General features: G+C 39.5%; 1 protein-coding gene across 1 annotated transcript in view; it reads left to right on the top strand.

Annotated features, from left to right (window-relative positions):
* The window catches only part of UGGT1 (UDP-glucose glycoprotein glucosyltransferase 1), a 96,211-nt gene extending 73,161 nt beyond the window's left edge, over positions 1-23,050 (top strand). Inside the window, 12 exon segments of the mRNA XM_027818659.3 lie at positions 665-823; positions 5,658-5,743; positions 6,129-6,213; positions 8,042-8,130; positions 8,693-8,797; positions 9,708-9,792; positions 11,934-12,116; positions 13,276-13,436; positions 13,947-14,061; positions 16,712-16,828; positions 19,038-19,206; positions 20,249-23,050. Of these exon segments, the coding sequence (XP_027674460.3) occupies positions 665-823; positions 5,658-5,743; positions 6,129-6,213; positions 8,042-8,130; positions 8,693-8,797; positions 9,708-9,792; positions 11,934-12,116; positions 13,276-13,436; positions 13,947-14,061; positions 16,712-16,828; positions 19,038-19,206; positions 20,249-20,274 (1,380 nt within the window). The 3' untranslated portion in view covers positions 20,275-23,050.
* Positions 23,051-23,748: the final 698 nt, after the last annotated feature.

Raw genomic sequence — 23,748 nt, 5'->3', positions numbered from 1 at the left:
TCATAACATTCTTCACAATTGATAGTTTCCTCAGGAGAAGGTCCAAGCCCAAAATAGCAGAGGATTAGGATTGAGGTGCATTGAGAACTCTGGGTGGGTAATTTTGCTCTGCAGATTTGTCCTGAATTATTTGCAGACAATTACATCATTTAGCATGCTGTGGGCATTGTGAAAATCTGTCTGTGTATATAAAGATTAAATTATTAATGTTTGTTTTTAAATTAATTGGGAATGAAGGATGGTCTTGGACTGGACAGAACTCAACAAATCTGGGTTCAGTTTCCAGCTCTGTTACAGACTCTGTGTGACATCAGGCAAGTCACTAGAACTCTGCCTAAATTCTACATTTCTATATGCTTCTCTTCTCCCACTCTTTCTCTTGTCTGTAAACTCTTCAGGGCAGGGACTGTCTCATACTATGTATAAATACAGTGCCCAGCTCAGTGGGGTCCTGATCTCCTTTGCAGCCTCTAGGGACTACTTTAATACCAATGAATAATAATCCACCTGAACCAAAATACACAAGTGCTTTTATTTAAAAACTAAAATTGAATTTTAGAGCATAATCCAGCCACTAGGCAATGTAGTCAGAATAACTGGTTTGAGTTATTTCTAAATGCAGCAATGGCTTTTTTTTTTTTTTTTTTTTTTTTTTTGGTGGCAGGTGGATAATAGAGTAGCTGCAGAATATGAATTGGAGTATCTGCTTCTGGAAGGACACTGCTATGACATCAGTACAGGACAGCCACCTCGAGGACTCCAGTTCACACTGGGAACTTCAGCCAATCCTGTCATTGTTGATACCATTGTGATGGCCAACTTAGTAAGTGACTGGTTTTATACAGGCAACAAACTACATTCCTCAAGGTTCTATCCTCTATGTTGCTCATGATATATGCAAAGTCTATTGGCAAGAACATTAAGAAGTACGGGTTGCCTTTTAATATGTTGAAAATACCCATGTGACTATTGCTTGCACCCCAATGGATCTTGCCAGTTTGTTTCAGTTGTGGAAGAATGGTTGGATTAGGTTCCTGGTGAGATATGTCAGAGCACTTTATTCCAAACACTGTCCAGGCAGAAGTCTTGCTTTTGGAGCGGGCTGTCAGTTGTTGTTACCAAGACACTCTTGGTCCCTCCATATCCCAGCTTACTGAGAGGACTCTTGCAGGTAGTAGTGTGCCCTCTTAAGAATATTGGCATCACATTGAACAAGCTCTTCCCATGGAAAACCAATCAGTTGTGTAATTTGTGTAGGCTGGCCCTTGTCTCCAAAATAACCTTGTAATAGCAACTTGTGTCCTCACACCCATGAGGCTGTCATTTTAATTCTTTCCTAGCATGGCTTCTTCACATCTTGTTCAGAGTACAGTAGCACAATTGCTCACTGGTTTTATTATTTCCATTGGCTACCTGGGGAGTGTGAGCTGATCTGAAATTGACCTTGTTGATAGTTAATCATGCTGCCCTGGCTGTGTTCAACACCAGCTTGAGCCTTGTCCAAAGAGGTCTTTGAAACCACCCATTTTTCAGGATTCCCTCATAATGTCTTAGGTCAGCAGACCTCCATAGCTTTGCTAAAGTGGGTCCTAGGAGTGGAAGTCATTCCTTCTTGACACTTGTCTCAGTTTATTCTCCCATTTTAAAAACAAGAAATATAGTACACTCCTTTATAGTCTGGGAGTTCAAGGTAGTAAAATCTTATTCTGCAGGCAAGTGAGTGATGGAAAGGGAGGAGATGTCATTTGTTCTGTAAAAATCTGTAGAATCATAATTTCAATGGTGTCACCCTCTGCAGACTGGGTGTGTGTGTGGGTCTCTCTCTCTCTCTCTGTGCCACACCATTTCCAGGTCCTCTGGCTGGTGGAAATTTTGGTAATACAATATCACTGGAAATGGGTCAAGTTGGGAGAAAGAACTCTTGCCTGATACCCATGAACACAATGTATCAAAGAGGACAAACCTAGAACAATTATGTAGCTATATATGCAAGAAAATGTTAAAAATTATACTTTAACACAGGATGCATTGCTTGCATTAAAAAAGACATTCTATGGATGTTACCCTTGACATGTAGGACTGAAAACTTATTCATCAAAGTCATCATCAGTGTCATCTCTGTCTAGGGCAACACTGCTAGACATGTTATCACACTGATTCTCATCTGTGCCGCACTCGCACTTCTCCGTACAAGGCAGGCTGCTGGCCAAACATTTGCAGGCTGGTGAGCATCTGATCTTTGCACACAAGCATTTGATTAACTGAAGGATTGATTTGGAAGTGTGTGGTATTTCATATATCACTGGTGTGATAAGTCCATCTCCCAAGACCCATCCATGCCCAGTAGGGGAGGGTAGTTTTGGATGTGCTTGATCATCCCGGAGCCATTCCATTGCTTGATGATTTCCTCTCTTGATAGCACGTATAAATGTACCCCTTGTCGGTTGCAGTTTTTCTCCATTTGTCTGCTTCTTGGAAAACATCCATGAACATAGCTCTGTAAGTGTCATAATGTTGGTCTTCAAGTGGTAAACTCAACATATGAATGTTTCCAGTGCGTTTATGACCTCACCAGTGACTATCTCAGCTGTTCCAAGCACCTTTAGAGCAAGGAGAGTGGTCGTCAGAGACTAAATCCAATGCCTTCCAGAAAGACAATTTGGTCTTTCCAGCCAATTTTCCAGTAGTGTCAGACCCTGAGAGGGCATGGAAACCTGGAAGTGTGGTGGCTTTTAATGATCCTAGAGGTAGGAACACATCTCTGAAGGATATACAGCAATTCTGTTCCCCAGCAGCAGGCACAAAAACAGAATCTTGCAAAAAAGTCTGGAATAGCATCTCAGGGAGCCCTAGAACATTAGTGTCCTGTATAAAAACCCAGACTTTACTAGCACTTGTCTCTGGGGTACAGATAGTATGCAAGATAATTTTAGTGTCCGCCTCCTCTTGGGAACTACAAAGAAATTCCATTGAACAGTGCAAGGCAGCAGCTTCATTATGAAGTCTCACATGTTGAAACTGTTTGATGGACACCTTCGGGCTTACTGCAGAAGGAGCAGGTGTTCTTTCTGAAACGCACACCATGGGACCTTGTGTAAGGTGAGCCTTGCCCACAGTTGTCACTTGTTCCAGCTTCTTCAACTTTTTTTCCTGATGCTTGAAGTACTTCCTTTCCAACCTTGCCAAATACAGTTTATGGGTGCACTTCCTCTAGTATGTAAGGTGCCACCCACCATTGTGTTTAACCAGGTCTTCCATAGTGACACTCTCCTAAAATTCAGCTACTAGTCACTAATCTTTGTTTACTTTTGTCTTGATCATTTTTAGTGGGGAAACACAAGGATTTTGTAATTAATTACTGCGGGATTGTACTTAATTATGTTATGTAGCTATGTGCATCCCGTTTGGACGTGGATTCCAGTACCTTCTGGCTGGATGCTGAAATCCTAACCGGTGTCTCATCACAATTTTTTTGGCATAACAAAGCTGATACTCAATACCACTGAACTGCTTTTTTGCCACACTCCTTCCAATTAATTGGGTAGCATGTTCTGACACAATTTAAATTTGTGAGAGCTGAATGTTTGACACTGCTGTGTTAAAATATAATTTAAAGAAATTGATTAAAAAAAAACATTTTCTCAAATACATATCTACATAATTGTTTTAGATTTGTCATGTTTGGTACCACTGTGTTTGTGGGAGAAATAAACCCAGCTTGATAGAATACCCAAATGATACCCAACTTGACCCATTTCCGATGACATTGTATTACCAAAATATTCACCACCTGGAGGACCTGGAGCTGGGAGCTGAGGGGGAGTAAGTTTCCCCCGCTACCATGCCGCAGAGGGTGACACCATTGAAATTAGGATTTATTTATTTAATTTTAAACAAATCAGCTGACATTCCCTTTCAGGGCCCTGGGGAGGAATGGGGGGGGCAAGTGGTGCAATTTGCCCCAGGCCTCAGAGGGGCCCCCACGAGAGTTTTCATGGACCCCCACGAGAGTTTTTGGCGGGGGGGGTCCTTCAGTGCCACCAAACACACCCAGAGTGAAGGACCCGCTGCTGCTTCTTCCACTCCGGGTCTTCGGCAGCAATTCGGAGTGCCCCAAAGACCCCAGGCGTCCTGAATCCCCTGGATGGCCCTGCTCCCTTTGCTTCCCATCATTAACTTCCCATCATTACACATGCTCCCAGACTGTAAGTCTTTTCTGTAATTACCTGAGGCTATGGCTACACTCGAGAGCTTACAGTGGTGCAGCTGCAAGCTCTGTAGTGTAGCCACTCTAAAGGGACAGGGGGAAAGTTCTCCTGTTGGCTTAATTAATCCATCCCCAACCAGCGGTCGTTGCTGTGTTGTCAGGAGAAGCTCTCCCTCTGACATAGCGCTGTCCACACCAGCACTTAGGTTGGTGTAATTTATGTCGCTCACAGGGGTGGCTTATTCATACCCCTGAGCAACATAAATTATATCGACCTACATGGTAGTGTAGAAATAGCTTCAATGTCTACTAAGGTGAATATAGGCCTGATGGAAGAACAAAAAAGGAGCCAGATTTTCACAGTCGATTTTTCTATATTGCACAGTTCCCACCTCTTTAGCTGACAACTTCCATAATTTTGCTGTAAGATGAGCGGTGGGTATTGTGACTCTGCACATCCACAGGTGGGGAGGGGCTCAGATTTTTGTAAAACTGTTTTTAATTAGCCACTTTGTGGGGAAAACTACATGCTGCATTTGTTTGTTTTTTAATGGGTATATACTTCTCTGTCTAACTTTTCCTTCTTATAAGTTTGGTCTCTGAACAACTGAATCTGAAGAAATTTGGAAATAGCCTACTAAGCATGCACACGGCATCATTTTCCTGAAGTTCAGAAACTTGGACTGTTGTGCTTTTTCTCCAAATCTTTGCACATGCATCTCTGATTGTGCAATCATAATTACACATTTGGTGGCAGAATGAAAGAACATGAGCCTATAGGATGCATCAGCACAAATATTTAGATCCTCATCAGATTTTGTCACCTTAAAAATGAATTTTCTGATTCTTCTGCAATTAAAATCTAAAAATTGATGTTGCAATAACATACTTTTGTGTATGTGTTCTGCATAGTAATTTTTTAAAAGTTGTACCAGTGTGGTGTGGTGCACTAAGTGTAGGATGTTAAATCAAGTTGAAGTCCCAGTCAGAATGAACCAAACATTGTGTACTGAAGCTGTATCTTTTATGGATCATTACAGTGGTTATCTGGTGGTGGCTTGAAATATATTTTTTTTTCTGCCATTGAGGGAAGCCCACAAGTTAGACATTCTGGGTCATCTTTGCAGAAAAACAGGCTGAAAGTCTGTGTTTGGTTTCTGCTCCGACAGTAACTACTTGAAAAAACTCCATCTGTTTGAAAGATTCTACCCGTTCCATGAGTATTCCTTACTTTGAAATGGGAAATTTCACTGGAACTGGTAGAACCTTTCCTGTTCTTATCTGGGTTTTGAAGTTTAAAGATGTTTTAATCAGCTGATTTATGAGCAAATACATACAAATCTAAAATGGCTGATAAGGAAAAATGGTCAAACTGTATACTGCTAGGAAACCACAGCAAAAGTAGTCTTGATTTTCAGCTAAAACAGCATGTTGCTTTTTTCCTTTACAGGGCTACTTCCAATTAAAAGCCAATCCTGGGGCTTGGGTTTTGAGACTCAGAAAGGGGAGGTCTGAGGACATCTATAGAATCTACAGGTGAGGCTATATGGTATCTTTTTGTTTTTCTTCTTGTGAACATTTTGAACTGGACACACATAATATTGGTATCTATGGATCTAACAGTTCCTTTACAAATTGCAACTCATTGTTAAATGAAAATTGCATGCCTTGCCAGACACACTATTTGTTCCATAAGATTAAATCAAATAAATTCCCTTTGTGATCGTGTATGAGCATGTTCACTTTTGTATTTATTGGATAGGTTTGTATGTTTTATGGTGTTAAGGTTTAGTCAGGGAGGGAACTAGGCTGTTAGGAAAAAGATCTTTCTGACAAGTGCTCATGAAGAAGAAATAGGAAACAAAATGGCCCCAGTTCTGTGATGATGGTTACAAAGCTAAATATTTTTTTTTATTTCTAGCCATGATGGTACAGATTCTCCACCTGATGCCAGTGAAGTTACTGTTGTTCTCAACAACTTCAAGAGCAAAATTATTAAAGTGAAGGTGAGTTTGAAAACTGTACAAGCTCCTCTTGAAGTAGGATGGTTAGTTTGAGGTCTTGGACAATGGCAGTGGGAACAAGGTTTTTTTTTTTTTTTTTTTTAAGAACTAATCATCCCTCCTATAAACTTACACCAGAGGCAGTGTGTGCAAAATAAAGCAGAAGCCTCAAGATACTTAGATTATGCATGCACTTTTTGGGGAAAGGGATGGCACTATACTGTTACTAAGCTGTTTATAACAACAGTTCGGTCTTATATGGCCTGATCCAAAGCCTATTGAAATCAGTGGGAAAAACTCACTGAAGTAAATAGGACTCCCCCCATTGATTTCACTGGGCTGTGGATCAGGTCCCTAACAATGCATTTCATCCATAGACCTTAAAGCACTTTACAAAGAAATATAAATATCATTATCCCAGTTTTACAGAGGGGAAACAGAAGCACAGAGCGGTGAAGTGATTGTGTAAATTGAAGGGCAGGTCAATGGCAGAGTTTAGATTAAAATCCAGGACTCCAGACACCCAGTCTATAGTCTGTCTCTTGGAACATATTACCTATCTGATATTTGCATTGTTGGTATGAAGGTCCATCTCAAGTCCTATGTCAACAGTACATTTAGTGGAGGGTTGGGGGAGGGTGTGGAACCTCATTCGTGGGGTCCATTTATCCTGGCTCCTGGGTTATAAATAGTAATAATAAATGGTTTAATTATTTATAAAACACTGTTCACTTCCAGCACACAGTAGAATAATATTAATATACAAGAGCACCATATCAATTATATAAGAAAAGTGAGCTGAATTATAAAATTGAAAAGGAAGCAATCGTGTGAATGTAAATTGGAAGAGAATTTTATCAATGAGGTGCTAAGTTTGGAACAGTATCTGTGTGGTGCCAGCAGTATTATAGTAGCACTTACACTAAATACATTTAAGCCCTTTTTTATTGTCATGCATATAATTAGTGATTGTATGTGCAGAATGAGGGATTTGACATATGGTTGCTCTAATTTGCATGCAAATTAGCAACACAATTGTGCTCACTTTTTACAGGCTCAACTGAGTGCAAAATCTTAAAAATATATCCCTTAATCATGTTCAATATGCTTCCTCCTCCACTCCTAGTAATGATTATATAACAAATTAATAGCCAGCCAGTAGTGTAACTACCATTATGGATATGTTTTTAACAACTGGTTATCATATACATTATTAAAGACCTGTGCTTATCTACCTTCTATCATCAGCTCTGTGGTTATCTGATGCTGTCTCTCCCTCAGAGAGCACACAGCAGATGGAAGTGTAGCTACAAAATGAAACCAGATTAATCCATTGATGGTGATGGTTGCAGCATAGCCTTCTCCTCTCTTCCTCCCAAAATTTCTGTTTTGCATTTCTGTTTGGCTCTGGTTTTTGGATGTGGCCTTCTCACCTATTAAATCTACCGTGATTAAGTTGCTTCGCTCTGGTGCTGCACTCCTAATGTCTTAGTGGACTCTTTTTGGCCAATATGGAGAGTAGTGTTAAATTTTTCTCCAGTTTCCATCATTGAAGATGATGACACAAATGCATTTTGATAAGTTTTAGCCTTCTAAAGTCAAAGGTCTTAAAGCCTCTGGAACTAGTTTGAATTTTGTGTTAAAATTTACTAGTGAAAAACACTAGTGAGTTATTGTCCCTTCTGATAAGTATCTTAATGTGGCCTAAGTTGTGTGCAGATGGACATTATTCAAATAAAAACATGGTGTGGTGATGACTGCTTAGTATTTTGTAGCTATTTTCTCAGCTATTAATAAAATTTGTTGGCTAATGCAGTGTTTACATTTGCAGGTTCAGAAGAAACTAGACATGATGAATGAAGATTTACTAAGTGATGGAACCAGTGAGAATGAGTCTGGATTTTGGGAGTCTCTTAAGTGGTAAAAATAGTTGTCTGTTCACTGACATCATGCAAGTCTCTAGAGACTGAAAGATTGTCTGGTATTTTAATGATGGACCTAAAGAACCAATAATCTATAGCAATTCTGTTTATAAATGGTACTGGGTTTGAGGGTGTAATTTTTAAAACTACACTATCAGTAATTCCTGAGAGTCCACTTTATTCAGCTATGCAGAACAAGATGGGCATTGCTTTGTAACTGTGTTTTCCTTCTCCCTTCTGTAAAAGGTTACGGTGTGCCTTTCTTCGTGCCCTGGATCATTGTACATCTTCTAAAGGCCCCACATCACAGGCAGCCCCTTTAGGGCTGAAGAGGTCTCATTAACAGGACTCTTTTCAGGGCCCATCAATAATATAAATCAACTGGCAACACCAAGCATGCCTTCCCTCCCAGGTCTGAGCACATTGTGTCTGCAGCACACTCGACCCCTGCCAGACTGGGAAGTGAGAGATTTGGCATGGGGGAAAAGCCCAGTTTTCTACATGACATTGTAGACAGGTATAAGTATTCTAACGAGGACTATATTTTTTCCTGATTTTAGGGGATTTACAGGTGGGCAGAAGAATGATGAAGTGAAACAAGATAAAGATGACGTGATTAATATATTCTCTGTGGCTTCAGGACACCTGTATGAAAGATTCCTCCGGTTAGTCTAGAGACTGTAATTTTTGTTTCTCAGTCGGTAGATGTATTGCTATCTACTTAAAAAAGTAGTTGGAAGCTTCAAATCTCCTTTTAAATAATAATCTGACCATTTCTGTTACATATGAATAGTTTGGTGCAGAGTTGTTAAACACTGGCTATTTCACTTGGCATATGTCTTCTTACTTAATAAGGGTAATATTGAAAAAAATGAAATCCAGTGATAAAACTCCCATTAGATTCAAAGCAATTGGAAGCTTTAGTGTATTTTATAAATGTTTCTGTTTATGCAGTTTACAGGAAGTGAACTGTTAAGGCAAGCTTTGTTTAGTAGTTCTCACTGAGCTGCAATATCATTGTAGGTTTCGCTCTGCTACACATCAATATTCATAGAACAAACCTTAAGGCAAAGATGAAAAAGTTGATTTTAAAAGCACAAGATATTTATTCTATGACTTTTATTTGTATTCTTATGCTATTTTGCTCTTTACAAGTAGCTAAAATAGATTTAAGCTGTTTATCTAATAGATAATAGGGCAGTTGATCACTGTCCTATTATTTGATTTACTGTATATTGGATTAGAGAACGACTCACTTTTTATATCCATGCATAAATTATTCAGTATTTTAAAAAAAAATATTTTGTACTTAGGTATTTAAGCTGATTTTAATAGGCTGCAGCTGTTTGTTTTCTTTTTGGTGCATAATGGTCAGTAATCTGGCACAAATTGCATTCACTAGAATAATGTAGGAAAATAGCCATCTATAATCTAACCATTACACTGAGAGAGCTTTCTGCAGAGCTGGGCTCTACGAACTTTGTCTTAGCAATAACGCTAGTGGTCTTTACGATTGGGGGAGTTTTTCCTGTTGATTAAATGTACAAAAACGTTGTTCTTTTTTGCTTTTGATAGTATAATGATGTTATCTGTGCTGAAACACACTGAGACTCCAGTGAAATTCTGGTTCTTGAAGAACTATTTGTCACCTATGTTCAAGGTTTGTTACTAAATCTTTTACTAGGGGCACAAGTAAAAGTAAAAGTCTTTTCTAAGGGTTATTTCATTTGTCATCTTACCTCATTTTTTTAAATATCTGTTCTTTGAACAGGTAGATGAGTCCCATACTAATCAACATGAAAAGCTATGTATAATCTACTGATATCTCTTTATTTTGACAAACAAGAAGCGTAGTTGCAGTCTTATTTTTCTGATTAAGAAGTTTTTGTTAGTGAAGATCAGTTTTACAGTGGGTTAACTTTGTAAGGGGGTATATAAGGAGGGAGTTGCACACAGTAGCAAATTGGAGTAAGAGAATTCTTCATATCTTTGTTTAGATTCTTTTGCTTCTATTGTTTGAACTGCTTTTCCTTGTGGTTTGCATGGCAATGTTCATGATAAAGGTGTGGCTGTTAAATAGAGGCTTCTTTTTAAATTGCATGAGGAAGGTGTGCCTGACCTGTGAGGTGGGGGGAGGGAGAGTGTTAATGACTGAGCAGAAAGAGACAAAGCCCAGAGATAGGCAATGCCAACAATTAGAGGCATGGAAAAAGTTCCATATGAAGAAACACTAAAAATATTAGGACCTTTTAATTTTTGAGAGGAGAATAATAGGTGGTATGAAAGATATTTATAAAATCAACAGGGCTATAGAGGAGGCCAGTTGTGCACACATACTAAACCAAGAACAAGGGGAATCAGAAGGCAGAAAATAAAAAACTAACGTATGGAAATACTTTTTTTATGTAACACAATTAACCTGTGGCAACCATTTATAGAGGCAGAGTGCTTAACAGGATTCAAAAAAGGATTACACATGTATATGAATAAGATGGGGTATACACATATATGACACATCAACCCTGATGCTTCAGGAGATGAGACAACCTTAAATGCCTAGGAAAAAACATTCTCCATGGGCATGTTAATGCATGACTGTCTATTAAAGTGATTTTACGCCTTCCTCTGATTCATCTGGCATTAGCTACTGTCAGAGACATAACACTGGCCTTGGTGGGCCATGGGTCTGATCTTGTTTGGCAGTTCATTCTAAATGAAGAGTCTGTTTATACAGAAAGAAATCAACTAAGGGCTAGATTCTGTGACTTTACAGTCTGTGCTGCCTCTCAGCCCTCCTTGTTCCAGTGGGGAAGTAATGTGCTACCTTTGGCCAGCAGTACATTATTTCCCGCTCAGTGCAGACTCCACATCATGGATTTGTTGGACAAGTAACAATCTTGGCTTAACCAGCATCTTTTTCCAAAATTAGGATTGTTTTAGTATCATTAAGACGTCTGGTTACTTTTTCTTTTATAATACACATTTTCAGAGGGTGCATTGTGACATCTTGGGAGCAATACAAAGTCAGTCAGCGAAATCATTTATTAGCCTTTAATGGTATTAAAAACTAGGCATGAATATATGCCGTTATATTGTTTGAGTACTAGGTTTATGTTAAAATACGGCAGTCGCCGAAGTATTCAATTGCAATTATCAAATGAGTTAGAGGGGGATAGCAGGAGAAGATTTCTTAGGTTCTCTAGTCCCAATTCTCTGCTGATCCAGGATTATTCTCTAATGTACACTTATTAGAATTTTTTCAGGGCTTATATTCATTGTTCAAGAGTTGTGGCTTCTGCCACTTCACTTGGGGAAACTTGCACAGCCAAGTGGATCTTTGTTGGGAATCTTTTCCTAATGTTTATCTTACCTTTTTCCCTTTTAGGTTTATTCCAGTATTTCATATTAAACTCAAGTAATCTCTTCTTGTAAATCAAACCCTTCACCCCTGGATCTGTTATAAAATAGATCAGTGTCATAACTTTGGGGATTGAAGGGATCCTAAGATGTTTAGATGGATTTCAAAGACTACATTCTGACAGTTACACTTCTGATGTGTGACTGTCACACGAAGTTGGGACCCCTTTATATTTTATTTTTTTTATTATTGTTTGCGATTACATTTACATTTGCTTAAAACAAAAAACCTATTTAGAAAAAAAAAATTGTGCTTTACCCAAAGGCTGCAAAGTCTCTTGGGCCTTTTCTTCTTTTTAAAAATTGTCTTTTCTTCTACCTGGTTTTGCTATAATGGGACAAACCCAGAAATGCAGTTGAGACAATTAATTTTTCCCTCCCCAGGAGTTCATTCCATACATGGCAGAGAAATATAATTTCCAGTATGAGCTTGTCCAATACAAATGGCCCCGATGGCTTCACCAGCAAACAGAGAAACAGCGCATTATCTGGGGTTACAAGATCCTTTTTCTGGATGTGCTGTTCCCATTGGTGGTTGATAAATTCCTTTTTGTGGATGCTGATCAGGTAAGCTATCTGATGGCTTTGGGGTCACTGGCAGGAATTACAAGGTCAGCGTACATGTAGTAAATGGAGTGAAATACAAAAACACCTATGTTAAAAGAACATTATGAAGGTTGCAAAGCAAAGCACTCAAAAGTTAGAAAATGTGGCTATAACAAATAGAAGAGGATAGCACAAATCCTATCAGCAAGATAAGCAGCCATCACAGCACCCCAGGGGCCTACTTTTGTCAAGAGACAAAGTGGGCGAAATAATATCTTTTATTGGACCAACTTCTGTTGGTGGAAGGGACAAGCTTTCAAGCTTCACAGAGCGCTTCCTCATGTCTGGAGAAGGTAACCGGAGTGCCCAAACTAGATACAAGGTGGGACAGGTTAAGCATAAGGGGTTCGCATCACTTAAAATGAAGTAGGCAATTAAGAGTTAATAGGCGGCAGGGTGTGGTACAAATTGTTGTAATGAGCCACAAACCCAGTGTCTTTGTTAAGTCAATGGTTTTTAGCAAACTTATGATTTTAAATTCCCAGACTCATCTGTTGAAAATGTTGTACAGGTTTCCTTTGAGGATGAGGACTGAGAGGTCAGATATAGAGTGATGGCTCTGGGTATGTGTACACTGCAATTAGACACCTGCGGCTGGCCTGTGCCAGCTGACATGGGCTTGGACTTAAGAGGCTGTTTAATCGTGGTGTAGATATTTGGGCTCAGGCTGGCGCTCGCGCGCTAGCACCGTCCTATCTGTCAGGGTCTAACAGCCTAGGCTCCAGCCTGAGCCTGAGTCAGCTGCCATGGGTCAGACACAGGTTTTTAACTGCAGTGTAGACATACCCTAAGTCAAGTTATTTGTAGGTACCATGACCTAGATACCAGATTCTCCTTTTATAGCTTTAATTCTAATAACCGAGTCTATTTTGGATTCTTTATATCTTTGTTACTTGAATGATGATGTGCATTATCCTATTCTGATTTGTGTGGGGCAGGGACTTTATCTTCGTCCACTAATACAATGTAGAATGCACCGATAATAAGTAACCTTTCTCTAAATGCTTATTCAGCTTTAACTATAGAGTCCTCACCCACACCTCAAAAATAACCCCCCACACCAGCTTTCCGAAGTCTGTGTCCATGCTAAACAAAATACATTTCCATTTCCCTTTGCTAGATTGTGCGCACAGACCTCAAAGAGTTAAGAGACTTCAATTTGGATGGTGCACCATATGGCTATACTCCATTCTGTGAAAGCCGTAAAGAGATGGATGGCTACAGGTTCTGGAAGTCAGGATACTGGGCAAGTCACTTGGCTGGAAGAAAATATCACATCAGGTATTGAAGAATTCAGTTTTACCAGATAGACTGTAGGGCTCGTTTGGTGTTTTTTAAAAAAAAAAGCAACTTGTGGAAAACTTGAAACAATATTTGCCATTGTTGCTAGCAAACTTTGGTTGAAGTTCATGTGTATGCAATGAAATCCATGTCTGCTATGTGTTTGGAGGGTTTGCTCAATGCTTTCTTTTTCTGGGCTCCATCATGTAAGCTTGGGCAGCCTCTGAATTTCCACTTGACATATTAGGCTAGAGCATTTGCTGTAGCTTTTACAGATTAACTGAACGGATGTTAGTTGCCAGGAGATATATCTGGGTTAAATTTTGAAGGTAATGGGAAAAAATGGATAATGAGACAGCAATACAAGGATATTGTTTTTGAAGAATCCTTGAATTTATACATCACAACCTAGTTTGTCTGGGAGGGTCCAAGATTACATTCTTTTTGAATTTTGTAAATGAATACATCAGTCAGGCTTCATGTTATTAACAACCTGTTATTTGTGTTTAGTGCTCTATATGTTGTGGATCTGAAAAAGTTTAGGAAGATAGCTGCTGGAGACCGGCTCAGAGGACAATATCAAGGGCTGAGTCAAGATCCTAACAGTCTTTCCAACCTTGATCAGGTGTGTATACTTCGGTTTTTAGTTTTTGCAGTTAGATGCTAGCTTTCAGATACTTAAGACTCTGTCTTTAATTCCTATCAAGGTCATATACCTTTTCTTCTTAAAACAGCTCTGTTTAAAGATTGCACTTTAATCTGATGCTTAATTCAGAGATTTCTTCATTGGCTTAAAACTACCATGTGTTAGGCAATGTTGTTCTGAAGCCTTGAACCAGTCCCACGCCTCTACTTGGCTTCATCAGACACAGTGACAACTTTCAACAGCAATAATGAGTGTTACCATTAATGTTGCAGCATATACAGTACATTGGATTCTGAGTTCTATAGAAGTTAGATGTGAGGTGAATTCAAGGCAGAATACTATTTTAGCTTTACATGCATTTTTCTTCTGGTCCGTTGTGTTTAATCTTTAACATTATTTTCATTGACTATTAGCTTTTCAGTATTTGGTAGAGATTTTAGTAAGGTTTCAAAAAAATGAAACCAAGCCTCATGAAATGGCATTGTGGAAGGTTCCCCAATAGGAACACTGTAGTCCTTCTGTATTGAGTGTTTTAGTTCTTCAGAGACTGCGTTGATTCTTAAAACTTTAGTTTCCCACTGAAGTCCTACATTACAAAAAAAAAACCAAACAATCACGCAATCATGAAATTCAAGTTTCCTTACTGCCTTGCAGGTGGCTCTCAGTACAAGTTTAAGACACATCTCTGGGTGTGACAGTTATCTCAGTGTCTGTTCACTCCTTGGCCTCTCAGTCGATACAGTCAACAAAACAATACCAAAGTGTTATGGAGGCTTCTTTGGTATGGACATCTTTCTCTTAGAAAGTGTCCTGAGACCACCATTCAATTCATTTTATAAGACAATGAGAAGTTTTTAGATCGTAATGTTTGGTTACTACTAGCATTGACCAGATTGGAATTAGTGTTGTGGAGGTGAAAGTCTCTCTAACCCATTTCCAATTTCTTGAGCTGTCCAGTCTGCCCTGGGTTTTCCTAGTTATAGACCAAAGAAAGCTTCATGTATATTCAAATACTCATCTTTATTTATAATGTGCCATGTGCTAAACTGCATGTATGTTAGTGCATTGACTTTATGTATCTGAACTTTATACAGTACAGTAACTCCTCACTTAGTCGTCCTGGTTAAAGTTGTTGCGTTATTACATTGCTGGTCAGTTAGGGAACATGCTCGTTTAAAGTTGTGCAATGCTCCCTTAAGATTGTTTGGCAGCTGCCTGCTTTATCCACTGCCTGCAGAAAGAGCAGCCCGTTGGAGCTAGCTGGTGGGAGCTTGAAACCAGGGTGGACTGGCAGCCCCCCATCAGCTCCCCGCTCTCCTAAGTTCCCTGTGTGGGCTATCAATTGCCAGGCAGTTCAGCTGTCCCTCCCCCCCGCCTTGGAGCTGCTCCGGGGAGCCTTCTGCTTCCTGTGTGGGTGGGGAGGGAGAATAAGGGTGCTAATGTCAGGGTGCCCCCTTCCCCCCACTCCTGTCCCCCGCTACTTTACCCCATTTCCACAGAGCAGGGGGTGGACATGAAAGGGCTCATGATGGAGGGAGCTTGCTGGCAGCAGCTGCTGTCTCAACTTGCCGATCTACTTAAAAGGGCAATGTAATTCAAGTGCGGTCAGCATACTTAAAAGGGTAATGCTTGTCTGTCTGTCTCTCTCTCTCTCTCTCTCTCTCTCTCACACATGGTGTGTCTCTGTCTCTCTCTTCCATGCTGTCTCCCCTTCCTCCATTACTGCTGCCTTGTAGAGTGCGAGGCTACATTAACAACGTGTTAACTCTTGAGGGCTCAGCTCAGTGCTAGTTCATCATTTAGCAGTAAAGCATTCTCTGGGAAATCTCACCTTCTGACATCACCACCTCAACCAAGCTTCACAATTATCATTGTTGTGTATAGTATTATTATATATAAAATATAGTCTTTTATCTGGCAAAAAGTTTTCCCCTAGCACCTAATCCCTCCCTATTTACATTAATTCTTATGGGGAAATTAAGCGAAACAATGTTAAGTGAATCCAAAGTAGCATTTTTCAGGAACATAACTACAATGTTAGGTGAGGAGTTACTGTATTAGAATAATCTTGTGTATAGGTTACCAATGTTTCCATTAGTGTTACTAGTCAGTGGGACTGTTGGACAGAGTATTTGTGCTGTTATAGTGCCATGGGACGATTGCTCTGTCTTCTAAACAACTGTACAAGCACCAAGAGGCATCTATTGTTAATATCTCTTAAGAAAATAGCCATTTGAGCTAGTCTAGTGCAACAATGAGCATTTGATAGCTGGATTCATATCCCGTTATCAGATGGAGTTAAAACCTCACATATGCTGACTTCACAAAACGATAAGTGAACTGAAATTTAATTTTGAATACTGAACTCTAAAATTGGTAACTGTTTGTTGAAACAGTCTGGGGTTCTGGTGTTCTCCAGAGAATCTAACTTTTATAGATTTTGTTTAGGCAACGTTATCAGTCATCTTTCACTCACTAGAAAACCCTTGTTTTTTTTTCTTGGGTGTAAAGTACATTCTGCTCTACAGGTTAGGATTTCTCAGAGGGCATCCCTTGGTAATTCTAAAGGTAAATGATTTTTTCCTCTCACTGTTGTAGATACGACTAATACATTTTGTCCTTCAAACAGGATTTGCCCAACAACATGATCCATCAGGTACCCATTAAATCACTACCGCAGGAGTGGCTTTGGTGTGAAACATGGTGTGATGATTCTTCAAAGAAGAGAGCAAAAACTATTGATCTGGTAAGGTCATTATAGCTCATAAGTAGATTTAAATTGGTTTACACATTAGCGTATTGTTGTGAAATAGAGCTATTAGCATTACCCTTTGGTAACTGACCAAAAAGTAGAAATCGCTTGGGCTGACGTATTCACCTTTCACAAAAATGTATTGGTTACATCCGTGAGTCACACACAGAAGGGAGAGGGGCCTTTCCCCAGTTGAACTGAGTACGTGCCCTCTCTCTTCCCACCTTCTTTCCATAGACCTGTTGGGCCAGGCTAAATTTAACCTGAGGATTGTGGGCGGAGGCGGTGAATCAAAGTTTTCCTTCTCCTAGGTAGGCTTCCCTCCCAGACTGAAGAGTCCCATCTCCCCTGAGCTGTCTGGTTATTTTTAAAGGGTGCCAGATACCCACTTGTCAAGGCTGATTCCCCACTCTGGCACTTCAAGTGCAGAACGTGGGGGCCCGCAAGGATTTTTAAAAATTAATACTTGCCATTCCAGGCTTGTATTAAACTCCCAAGGTTACAGCTTTTTTCTGACCTTGGCTTGGTAAACGCTGCCACCACCCAAATGCAAAATCCCTTTTTGAAACCAGAAAGGCGCACTTGGGAATTCCTTCCTGTAGGGTACCCACAAGCCCTTTCAACCCCCATCTGGGGAAGAGCTGAGAAAAAAACTCAAAGGAAATCTGCTGTTGCCACCAGCTAATTTAACAACATATGCACAAACCTCTTAGGACACCAAAAATCCAATCCTGTTCTTAAAACAAAAAAGAAAGAGAGAAAATACATCTGGAACTTAGGCTTTTGCTAGATTTTTAAAGAGGAATTCCAAAAATTAAGCACCCAAAATAGCTTTCTTGGGAGTTCGGATTAAAGATTACAAGCAAACAAAAGCATCTGGTGTTAGCACAGAGGAGTCCACTAGCCATAAGAAATAAACAGAAATAAACCTAATTGCGTCTTTCTAAACATTCCTGATCTACTTACACATTTGGGGGTTCCAAATAAGTAGTTCTAGGTATGATCTGATGATCTATGATCATACCTGGCTTAAAGCTTCTCATAGCATGATTGCTCTCTGTTCCCCTCTTTCCCGGAGAGCCACAACATAGAGACAAAGGGAAGTTTTTTCCCAATTTTAAAAAGTTCTAGCCCTCCAAATTGGTTCTTTTGGTCAGGTGCCTACTCCTTTCCTTTTACCTGTGGGCTTGTTAACCCTTTACAGGTAAAGCAAGTAGAGAACAGCCACCAAGAGGGACTTTATAGCTGGCTGGGTGTCCATAAAAGGGCGCTATCTCCCCCCGCACCCCCCCGCCTTCATTTATCACACCACCTTTTGGTTAAAACACCTCTGCCACATGAAGGCAAGTGATGGCAAGTTTGACTGCCAGAGGCTATCAGATAGTGGCCATTTCTAGACATTTTATAGATGTTGGGAGCTCATCCCTGGCCATAACAGCCTTTTAGGGAGGTCCTATGGGTATCTGAGCACTAAAAAGAGCTACACAAAAGAACAGATTTTGAAATGAAACCATTAGGATGGAAGTCAGTCTGTGATGTGACTGACAAAATCCAAGAAGCGCTACTTCAGACACAGGCAGAAGATTAATGAAGCTATGGTGGGAGAAGCCAGTAAGAAAGAGACCCCAAGGAAAACCAAGGAAGTGATGGATTGCATCATAGAGGGCAAATTGGTGGATTATAGTGCTGTCTTGAACAGATGAAGATGAACAGAGAGCTTGCATGACGAACTGACCCCAGAAGATGGAGATAATAATAGCACTTCCCAACCTCCCAGGAGTGTTGTGTGAGGCTGGCAAATACTATGGCGATGAGGGCCATATATGTACCTTACATAGATTCTCCATGTCTTCCGAACCAGCAGTTTTGTCTTTTTGCATTTTGCAAGCATTCATTTGCTTCTTCCTCCTGCATTGGCTAACCACAGCAGCAATTTTAGCATGAGTTGGGAATAGACTTTAACCTGTACTCCCTCCAGCAACTATGAGAGATGCTGCAGCAAGAAGGGCTTTCCTTTCAGTTGGTCATTGATGATAATGGAATTAAAACTACTCTAATTCAGTAGAAAGTGTTCCCCATATTCAGTTTTCTTTTAAGCTCAGGCAAATTTGAAGCTTGAAAATACTTACGTGAACACAGACTTATCTTTTCTGCATGTATGCAAAGGTCATCTGTCTCAAAAATGAATTGGTTTCATTTGCAGTGTAATAATCCAATGACCAAAGAGCCCAAGCTTCAAGCAGCTGTGCGCATTGTCCCAGAATGGCAGGACTATGATAAAGAAATTAAACAGCTACACAGTCGTTTCCAGAAAGAGAAAGAATCAGGAACCCTTACTACAACAGATGGGATGAAACAGCAAAACAGAAAAGGTAAATTGTACAGTCTCCCATTTAGAAAAATGGCTTTATTGAAACTAAAAGTTTGCTGCCCTCACAGTGCATATACATAGTGTGTAATGGTATTCTGGTGAATTTCTTTCCAGCTGTTGGAAAATAGTTCACGCTTGACCATTTTAATGCAAGTGTATTACCTCATACCATGCAGAAGATAACTATGTCACTGTATGCTGGCGTGACTATCTTTTTATTTGGGTTTAGTGGAAGAGTCCACTGTAGATGAGAAGAGAAGTTTATTGGCCCATTCCTCGACAAATGCCTTAACAGAATCCAGGCTAAACAAAGTGCCTCTCAGTTCTGTGAATTGAACAGAATGGGAATTTTTCAGAAGTTGAATATCATCCTTACTACGGGGAAATGTTTGGCTGAACACAGACTTCAGTGTAACATTGCATAGTCTCAGTTTTCAGCAGTTGGTGCACTTGCACCAGTCTAGACAATGGCTTAAGCGCTCATGTAGGCAGAACTAAACCGTTTTCAACACTGTCAAGAAGGCCTTCATCACTCTCCATTTTAACTAAATTATTTGTGAAGCCTATCTGCAATACATGTCTGTACATGCTTTGGAATGTATTTTGAATAGTGGTAATATATAGTTTATACAGTACATTTCAAGTCATCATTAGCACTTTGCAAATATTAGTTAAGAAATGTACTTGAGAGCAGATTTAAAATTTGGGCATCGTTTTGACCACAAAAACAAGAACATATATGAAGAGAATGGTTTGGGGGGGATTCATGAACAGAAGCACAGATCTTAAGGCTGGGTGAAGGTTCATAAATTTGGGCCTGCCTCTTAATTTTTCAACAATTGAAGAAAAATGTAATTCAAACAAAGGTCAAGAGGATTACTGTGTACAGACTGTCCTTTCAATTCACAAGGGATTCATGTCTGTAATTCTATTCTGAGAAAACAATCCGGGGGCTTGTAAAGCCAGTTTCACACGAACACACACAGTTCAAACCCAACCTGGAAATGTGATTTTCATCCTATTTTTTTTTTTCTTTTCTACAGATCTAGGTGCACACGTGGAATTATGATCCTTGGGGGAAAATGAAGTTAGACTGATTCCATAGACCATTTTTATATCAAATGCTAGTTTTTTTTCCAGTATGTCTGCAAAACTGCTGAATAATTGAATGGGATGATGATGTATGCGTGTTTTACTTGCCTTTGGGTTGATTTCTGCATATGAAATAGGATCAAGGTTACTGTTTTTGCACCTGTGTGGGGAGATGAAAGTGCTCACTCAGAGTGTAGAATTTCAGTAACAGAAGTGCAAAGTACATTGAAAAGCAGCAGGTCTGTTCATCTAGCTGTTGCCACATACAACCAATGCTGGCCATGATTCTATTAGCCACAGATATCCTACTCAAGAGCACATGGAAAATGCATACTCAGTGAGCGGTGGGACAGCAATAGCATGAGTCCTTACCTCAAATGAGCGTTTTGAGATGGAGCTAGTTTTTCCAGGCTATGCTGTGCTTGGAACCATGCCTTGAACTGGTCTAATGTTGGAACTGCAATTTTCAGATGGTCCATCTTCTACAAGGCTCTGTTCATTATGCCACTGATTCTGTTACAGAACAGCAGTTTCATTATTTAAATTGAGACAGCATCTGTTTCCTCACTTTTGAAGAGTTCGTTCAGTGCAAAGCTGCCCACACCACTTAAAAGCAAATATTCACTTGCAGCTGTATATGCTAACAAGGTTAACAATACTTTGCAACTGATAAAAAATCAGGATTTTTTTTCTGACTTGCCCTTTCCTCCTAAATTTATTTAAAAGTGCCCTGTTTCTCCTTCTGCACTCTTCAAAGTTTTTAAACAAATCTGTAGGGCATTAATACTGCTGTGGTTCATTGTTTTATAAATGTTTTTGCTGTTTATGAAAATCTGTGGAAGTTTTTGATCATGTAAATTTCATTTTTCTTCCAACACAAGATGTCACATCAATAAAACCTTAGAGTTCTTAGGGCTTTGTGTTAGTCCTCACATTCAACCCTCTCTTTCCTTTGATCTTCTTGGTCCTCCTTACTCTGGAACACAATAATGGTTTCCTTGTTTGCACACATTTTTTAGTTGCTTTGATGCAATAAGTTTAATTTAAGTGCGCAGAACAGAAAACACTTTTCTCCAAGTAACTGCATCTTTTGAGGATTAGTGTCCTTAGTTTCTTCAGCTGTAAATTTTCTAATATCTCTTTCAGGTATTAATTTTAAAACAAGCCATGGCAGTAGTTCTGCCGCAAGAGCACACTTATAAAGTCAATTACTGTCTACTCAGGTACAGTGTGTGTACATTTTACCACTGCAGGTAACTGTGAAATATATTATCAAAACAGAAGTTCCTTAAGAGAATGTTGGTAAGATAAGTTGAGCAATTTGGTTTGTAATGAGATAGCACTCTATACCTTTGTCCGGAACACCGTGGAGATGGAAATCCAAGCCCTTCATCCAAGATGAAGAAAAGTCTCCATATTTTATATTTCAACAGCATTGAAAGAGCTAGGTCTCCCTTTTCAAAAATATGCCTTTTGTGAGCGCCTATAGATACAGCAATTGTCTATGGTTTTGTTTTATTTTTTTAAGAAACAGGCCTCTAGCATTCTGGCCAAGATGATGGGTTTCTGTGTTAGTCTTAGTTTAGCTTTCAGTGTTTTCTTTTTAAAGGTGTATATGATATAAGCCTGCTCCAAATGTCAATATTTGAGGTAGGTAATTCTCTGAAATCCGCTTTGAAGTAGAAAGTGGCTCAAATAACCCTAAATTTGTGTATAGAACTCAATGTAGTATCTTGTGACTGAAGGGACAGATTTATTTTTGGAGGGAAGAGGTTTTTAGTTTTGCTTACTTTTTAAAAAAAAGTATCCATTTTTCCCCACCACTGATTCATTTTGAACACCACGTCCTGCATCCTATCCAGCTTTAGAACCAGGGAAGTTGTTCATAGCATTCTCCTGAGTGCTGGACAGAAGGGAAAATGGCTCCCTATGTCCCCTTTCCATCTGCACACAGCAGGATTCAGCCCTAAGGGCTGTTGCATTGTACAAGTGGGATTGAGTTTTATGGATCTTTACATTTAAGGATGTAAAAATTAGTGTGTGTAACTCCCTTGAGCCCTTTGTATCCCAGTACTTACACATAGCCAGAGTGCCTCAGCCTACTACTAATTGATACAATGTGTGTTGCTTACATGGCAGACAGTTATATTGCACAGGCCCTTTTAGGAGATCTCAATCCCCAAAGTGGCAGCTTAGCACTAGTAAAATAGAGGCAACCCCTCTCTCGTGATCAAAGCCATGCTCTGCAGGTGAGTGGGAGACGGTTTCATCAACCAGAGATTCAGTTCAAATTCCATCATGTCTACGTAACACAGCATATGTTCATATTGTCTATCCAGCAGCTCTTAATGCACTACTCAGATACTTAAATTATCATTGTCAGAGCTATAGTAATCAAGGCTGGAAAATGAGATGGTTTTTAAACTCATTCCAGCGTAAATTTAATCTAGTTTTATACATTATGACTTTCTTTCTTCCAATAAAAAGATCAGAAGCCCAAGTACCACAGGTGCTAATAGGACCCTCCAGCAACTTAAAACTAACATTCTTTCACAGGATTCTGAACAGAATGCAACCATGTATGCTAACTTCAAATTTTTGCTTGTGAAAGCCTTAACATTTAATACAAAATCTAATAGCCTGACTCTTACAAGGATTACCCAGTTTCAGCTACTGACACTTCATGACACTAAATATACACAGTGAAGAAGAATATCTCAGAAGAAGAGGGATTTAGTCCACTGTTTTAAAAATATATCTAATCTCCATCCAAGCTTCCAAGGAGGGAAATAGGAGAGCACACATTCTGTAAATGACTGTTGTCCATGCTGCACAAATTCTGTGAATGTAATCAGAGGCTTGAGGGTAAATGATAAAAGAAATGTAGTCCAGTATGTGGGTCTGTTTGTGTGCAGGTAGAGGTAATGAAGTCTTGTTCACAGTCAAGCTGGATATTTATTTTTGAACCACTCACTCTTCAGTTACAGACTTGGGCTGTCCATTGTTTTTTGAAGTGAGTGCCCTAGGAGGAGCATGATTTGAAGACAAAAACAGTAAATTCTTGAAATACTTATAGTTAATGAGGTGTGAAGTATAAAATTGCTATATAAATCAACTTGAATTTAGTAACTTGGAAAGCTATTAAATTGGCCAAAGCTATTAAGATAGTTTTACATTCCTTCTGCTTGATAAAGATTATTCTCTTCCATGCAACTAAATCTGGGTCTGATTTAGAGGAAAAACTTTGTCAATCACCTGGAAGCAAGTCATAATCAGGAATGAGCTGACTGAGAAATTACTCTTAATATGAGAGAGTCTGCAATTCTTTTGCAGTACATTTCAAAAGTTCTGTACCTATTCTGATAGTCACAATACATGAAGTATGTGTGCCAGCCACAGTCTGAATATGAAATTCTCCAGCTATATTTAGAATACAACCCTGCCTCTCTCT

Source organism: Chelonia mydas, chromosome 9 (assembly GCF_015237465.2).
Source record: "Chelonia mydas isolate rCheMyd1 chromosome 9, rCheMyd1.pri.v2, whole genome shotgun sequence".
Classification (NCBI taxonomy): domain Eukaryota; kingdom Metazoa; phylum Chordata; order Testudines; family Cheloniidae; genus Chelonia; species Chelonia mydas.
Note: the sequence above shows the minus strand (reverse complement) of the source record. Positions and strands in the feature narration are given on the sequence as shown.